Below are 6971 nucleotides of genomic sequence, written 5' to 3'. Positions count from 1 at the left end.
ATTTATTTTTTATTGTAATATGGTAAAATAATTTTAAGAAAGGATATCATTTTTTGTTGTTTAAAATGCATAGATAAATTTAACATTATAATTTTTTTTTGGGTTCTCATAATTTTGCAGATTAAATAATTTAAATTTAAATTTTTAAAAATCTCTACTATATTTTGATTAAAATTAACCAGAAAATATGTTGTGGAAAAGACCATTTCATCATATTCATTTAAATAACTATAGTCATTAATAATCATTTAAAATAATTTTCAATATAAATAAATAAATTTAAAATAATCTTCTACCTTTAAGAAAATTAAATATATAAATAAATATATCACTCGTTCAAATCAACACTATCATAACCCGCCATACACACTAATCGTCCTCCCTTCTAAAAATCTTAAAATCTTGTATTCGTATTGATCGTAATTTCATCCAGTCTACCATCATCTTCATCAAACTGAAGTGGAAGGAAATTCAAGTGAAATACCGTTATTCAGAGAACACTCTGAATGTTCAAGAAAAAATTGACAATTGACTCTATATATATAAAAGAACTAGGACTATTTTAATTTGTGACCTGGCTGAAAAATTTGATAGCCATCAGGTTTGTTACTCTCCTTTCAAGATGGTAGGAACTATTAGTTATGAAGCTCATGACAAGCAAATGGGGAAATATTAAATTTTTGTTGAACATACTATCTGCCACATGATGTATATTCTCATTTTCTATGAATATAATGCAGTGTTTTCAGATGGATCACAGCCTTGAAAGGGTTGAAGCTTTTTTCTGAACGAGTGCTCTCAGATGTTTTCTGAGAATTTTTCCAGACTCGGTTCGGGGAATGGAAACCACAAACGCCACTCTTCTTATCTTCTTGTAGGGAGCCACCTGATTCAATCAGACCCACATTGATGCAAATGCCAAATTACATGCAGAAGATAGAGGTTCCTAAGTAAACCAAAACCCACATAAAAGTATAGAAGTCAAACACTTGAAGCAATCAATAAATCACCTGTCTGCCAACAAATTCCATCACATCCTCTTCTGTTAGCTTGCTTGCAGGCTTCCTCGCTATAAATGCCATAGGAACTTCACCTGCTTCTTCATCTGGGTATCTGCCAACACATTCCCCAACCACTGTCAGTATACACAAAATAAAGGCTGGTATAAGAACAATATAGAGCGATGCAAACTAATGATTTATATTCTCCTCTTAGTCAATTGATTCAACTTTTTCCTAATTGCTGAATCAGAATCCCTACTTCTGACAAAATCAGTTTCTGCCTGAGCTTCTCTTATTCAATTCCATTCCCCAAAGAATGAAATGGAAAGCTGGGAAATCTTACGGTATTACTGCAGAGTCTTCAATTTCTGGATTGCACAGCAGAAGCTCTTCCAATTCGGCTGGTGCTATCTAAAATGGTTTTTCATGCCATAAAAAACCAGTATCTCATGAATGCAATTGCAAAATTTATCAAGTGGGTATAATGAATTCCTGTTGGTATTTAAACGAGAGGTAACTCGGACATACCTGGAGTCCCTTGTATTTGATGAGCTCTTTTAGTCTGTCTACAATATAAACATGCCCTTCTTCATTGATACGACAAATATCTCCAGAGTGCAACCAACCTTCTGAATCTATGGCCGATGATGTAGCTTCCTTGTTCTTGTAGTATTCTGCAGAGATTCAGAAGCTGACCAGATCAAATTTTGATAGTTTATAAATGAAACTCTTGTGAAAAAATGGTGATGGCTGGGATGAAATCCTTCTACGCTATCCAGAACAAATGAAGGCGCTACTTTCCTAGGAGAGCCCTAAAGGATCTAATGTAGGCTCTATAAAGGAAAACAGTAGTGGATTTGAAGGCATAGCTATTTATTATGGCATGGAAAACCATTTCAGGTAGCACCAGGCTCTCTGCATAATTGCAACTGTTTTCTGCTCATAAAAATCTTGAAGGATGCTAATAAATCCATATAATCTCATAAATATTTTACATTATATCCTAATGTGTTTTTACCTTTCATGACCATAGGGCCTCGGAAGCATAATTCGCCGCTTCTGTTGGGAGGCAAGGGCTTCCCCGTTACGATATCAACTACCTTAGCCTCCACGTTGGGGACTAGTATGCCTACTGAACCGTAATGCTTGATGTCGTTTCCTTCGCTCTTTATGACTGAACCACTCATCTCAGTCATTCCATACATCTGCAGAAATAATGAGTAGAACAATCAGGTAAAAACCAGTTATAAATTGAAAGGGAAACTTCTCAACAACAGAAATGCTCACCAGATTCAGGGAAACTGGGAGATAAATTCTACTAGGGTGATTCATCCACCAAGTCTTTGTATTTATAAGTATACACAACATTGCAAATATCAACATCAACATATGCTCATCTCAGGTCTAAAGATGGATGCATATCTTGAATTTACACATAAATGAAATCTTCAGACATGTCCCTCCAAGCTAGAGCGACGCATTGTAGTAGAACGGAAGTAGAGCCAAGACTTGATGAAGTTCAGAGGGAAAACCCATAATTCAAGGAGATAAACCTTAACTTTTCAAGGTTGAAATTCAGAGAAAGAGAGACACGCTTGCCAACCCTCCAAAACCCAACAACCAATGAATATCACAATGATCCTACTCTGCAACAGCAAGTGGGGAAGAAGAAATCATCCCTTCCTAAACCCAACAACCCATGGCTATCACAATCTATGTATATCGTACTCTGCACCGACAAGTGGAGAAGAAGAAATGAACCCTTCCTAAACCCAAAAACCCATGAAGATCACAATCTATGCATATCCTACTCTGCAACAGCAAGTGCGAAAACAAGAAATCGGCTTTTGCTAAACCCAACAGCCCATCAATATCACAGTCTATGCAGATCTTACTCTGCAACAGCAAGTGAGGGAGAAGGAATCAACATCTCCTGAACCCAACAACCCATGAATATCACAATGTAAGCGGATCCGACTCTGCAACAGTAAGTGGCAAATAAGGAATCAGCTGGACCCTTTTTCTCACAGCCTTCAGAGCCACAATAATTCAAGCTCATATCTTATTCATCTCTATTGTATAATTGTCAAAACTCAACCAACCCATCAATATCACAATCCATGCAGATCGTACTCTGCATCAGCTACTGGGGAGAAGAGATCAACCTCTCCTAAACCCAACAATCCATGGATATGACAATTTAAGCAGATCCTGCTCTGCAACAGCAAGTGGGAAAGAAGAAATCAGTTGGACATTTTTTTCACAGCCTCAATAGTTCAAGCTCACATCTTACTCATGTCCTTTCAATAATTGTCAGCAATAGAGTTTCTTTATATCAGCGTAGCTTTTGATGGAAGGTCAAATTCGTTATACATAAGCTATAAAAATTGATCTGCTTCGTTTCAGTTTCTTAGGATATGTAATGACTTTTTTGGACAGCATCTCTCGCCTTGCCTTAGAACTAAATCGAAATCCCTGGCAGTTGTATTTCTAAATCGTAAGTGACTTGCCTCAAGGGGGCTCACTTATGAGTATTGAAGCATTGATAGGTGTACATTAGAGCCAAGTTGAGAAGAGCATACACTCATCCAAACAATATGGATTGAATAGACTCGAACTTCGGGGACTGAAGGAGGTAGAGCTCAAGAATCAGCTCAGATCCAATTATGTAGATCAGGTCCAATTATGTGGGGAAATGGTCATCTAATTAAGATTTTTTTATTTTTATTTTTATTTTTTTAAATTTAAGAATCAATCAAGGTTAAGTATTTGTGGATATATATTTTTAATTAAAATGTTTCCTAGAATGTAGGATATAATTTAAGTTTTACTATTTATAAGTTTTTATGTATATCAAAATGTCAGATTGGATATTTTTAATGATGGTAGAATGAGAGACATTTTAATTAATTTTTATTTTTTCTAAATTCTTATCAAAATTTATCAAAAAAAAATAATGGAAATTATATTTTTTTATAATAATCCAGTCTAATTTTATAGTGAAAGAGTTTTATTTCCAGAGTTTTGGCCTCTTTTATATCAATCCATAACCTCAAAAATTCTAAAAAATTGAGTAGATGAAGTGAAATTTTATTTATCTCATTGAGATAAGTTCAATCCATGGAATTGTAATTGGACTATGGGGCAAGTTACACATGTTATTAGTAAGCATATTGACAAGGCATTCATAAAATTGGTAGAAGTAATAAAAAGTTTATTATCAAACATAAATTTAAGTTAAATCCAATCAAATTTTTAAATAAGGTTAAAATCACACCATGATTATCAAAATTTGACCCAAAAAAAAAATCAATGGAAATCTTAAAAATCCTAATTTCACGAAAACCTTGAAAATTCTAAAAACTTGAATAAATTAAATGAAACTTTATTTATGTTATTGAGATAAATTCAATCCATGAAATTGTCATTGGACTAGGGGGCATGGTACACATGTTATTGGTATTGGTAAAGATATTGACAAAGCACTCATAAAATTGGTAGGAATAATCAGAAAATTTATTATCAAATATAAATTTAAGCTAAATCCAATCAAATTTTTAAACATAATTAAAATCACACCATGATTCAAGTGTCATGTAGGTTAGAAATTTACTTTGCTTTTAAGTGTCATGTAGGTTAGAAATTTACTTTGCTTTTAAGAGTTTTCTCCTATTTTAAATCAATCCATATACTTAAAAAAACCTATTAAATTTGAAACAACAATATAATGATATAAAATTTTCCTCTTTTTATAAGAATTAAAAAACTAATTATTATTTAAAATATCTAAAACAATTTAAAATAAAACAAACTCCTAATTAGCACCAAGGGTTAGCTCAGTTGATCAAAAACCATGCTCATCATCGAGAGGTGATTTTGCCCGAAGCCCTTTGGGTTAGGTCTTGCTCAGTAGGAGACGATTGTTCCGTGAATTTCGTGAATGCAATGACCACGCTACCACGTCGCTACCATTTGGTGTTCATGACCCACACTTAAAAAACAAACTCCTAATTTTTTTTTCGCAAATTACATTAAACTTTAACCTAAATAAATAAATAAATCCCTGCTACATTCTATAATAAAACTATAACCCTATATAAAAAAGAGTCCATTTTAATTTAAACGGATAGGAAATAATAGAATATGATCACTACAAATCTGACTTCAATGCCAAACCGCTCCACCAATATTATAAATAAGGGTTTTTGACGGTTCTAAAACAAAATCCCAGATCAGGGTACTATGTAGAAAGCGGCACCAACTTTGTGAAAAGTGGTTTATAACAAAATTGTCAAACCAGTAATGGTTAAAAATATAAACAGTAGGAAAGAAATGGCAGACGGTGACTGACCTGTGAAATTCCAATTCCGGGGAAACGGCTCCTGAAGGCTTCCATTTGTTCTCTGCCCATGGACGCCCCGCCTACTATAACTTCCTTCACAGAACTCAGATCGTATTTTTGGTCGACGTCGGGCAACTTGGATAGCCGAATAGCAATAGCAGGAACAGCGGGAATGTGCGTTACTCTGTATCTTTGTATGGCCATCAGCATTCCCTCCATTGAAAATTTGGGCAAAATGATAACAGTTGCCCCTATTGCCATGAGCCCGCAGACAAAAGTATTGAAGCCATACATATGAAACAACGGAATGAAACACAGATACACGTCCTTGGATGACCCCATAAGTGTGCACAGGATGGAGGTCATGGCAATAAGATTTCTGTGGGTGCATACCACCCCTTTGCTTCTGCCTGTGGTGCCCGATGAATAGAGCATCACCGCTGTAGAATCTTGACAGATTTTCTTTGGAGGTTTGTTAGCTGGATCCGAGTCAAATAGACTGGACAGAGACGAGATCACGGGGGGATCATATTTACCGGATTGTTCATGGGTTCCGATCATAACAATCCTTACATTCATGTTGTTGAACTTGTGGAGGAGATGGGGAGTAGTGAACACAAGAACGGGCATTGAATCCTCGATCTGTTTGCGTAGCTCTGAGGAAGTGTACAGCGGATTTGCAGTGCTCAGGACTGCGCCGATTGACATTATCCCCATTGCGAGTGCAGGGAATTGCAGGAAATTAGGCGATACGATCAATACAATGTCTCCGTGTTGGACGCCCAATTGATGCAATCCGGCTGCAGCCGCCATTGCCGAGCACCTGAGCTGTGAATAGGTGATATGAGCTCCAGTAATGGCGTCCACAAGTGCCGAATGGTTTCCGTGGTCATGTCTCGACAAGACAAAGGTGGGAACGTCCAGCGGATCATTTTGGTGAGGGATCTCTGCGGGCTTTCGCTTGCTGTAGTAGACGCCCTTTGTGTTGCAGTAGCCACTCTGTGGATCGATCTCCATGCTTTTCTACTTCGCTGCTGCTGTGATTCTAACCACTGGACCCTAATTTAAAGATTCAGGGGATTCTAACCCCTGCAAAATTTATATTTTCAACCTCCGTAATTACGTGTTGATTCAGTATTGTCCGATATTTCCGGATGCCGTAGTCTAACGATACTGCTTTCTTTGGCATGAAAGTCATGGAAATTTTGATGCCATAGTCTAACGATACTGCTTTCTTTGGCATGAAACTCATCGAAATTTTGATGCCGTAGTGCTTTCTTTGGCAAGAAAGTCATGGAAATTTTGATTATATTTTAAAAAAATTTAGTAAGATTCAATACAGTTTTTATTTTTTTAATATTTTTTGTTCGATTCGGGATATTTTTTATTTTTTTGGTAATTCCTGTGTCTCCATAGATGACTCCTTTCCTAATTGCACTAAATTAATGGACCATTAGATTTTATACTCATTAAAAGAGCTATATCAGACATCTCTATGCGGTAGTCTAACCACACTTTTTTTTTTCTCTGAAAATTATGGAAATTCCAGTTATATTTTACAAAAAATCTGGTAAGAATTTTTGTAAAATCTAAATAAAAACTGTTAAATTTCATAATTTTAAGTTTTC

At 35.6% G+C, this 6971-nt stretch overlaps 1 protein-coding gene across 1 annotated transcript; it reads right to left on the bottom strand.

The window, feature by feature from the left end:
• Window positions 1-403: 403 nt before the first annotated feature.
• On the bottom strand, window positions 404-6590 carry LOC149259694 (beta-phenylalanine coenzyme A ligase-like). The gene is made up of 6 exons (XM_089376801.1): window positions 5353-6590; window positions 2020-2206; window positions 1530-1675; window positions 1345-1412; window positions 1011-1113; window positions 404-886 (listed from the first exon to the last, which is right to left on the bottom strand). Exons 1-6 carry the CDS (start codon window positions 6358-6360, stop codon window positions 755-757), a joined length of 1644 nt encoding a protein of 547 aa, XP_089232927.1. The 5' UTR covers window positions 6361-6590; the 3' UTR covers window positions 404-754.
• Between the last annotated feature and the right edge of the window lie 381 nt (window positions 6591-6971).

This window comes from Pinus tabuliformis, chromosome 6 (assembly GCF_031772625.1).
Source record: "Pinus tabuliformis cultivar Carrire ecotype Pingquan chromosome 6, CPIR1, whole genome shotgun sequence".
Taxonomy (NCBI): Eukaryota; Viridiplantae; Streptophyta; class Pinopsida; order Pinales; family Pinaceae; genus Pinus; species Pinus tabuliformis.
This window is presented reverse-complemented; position numbering and strand designations above follow the sequence as displayed.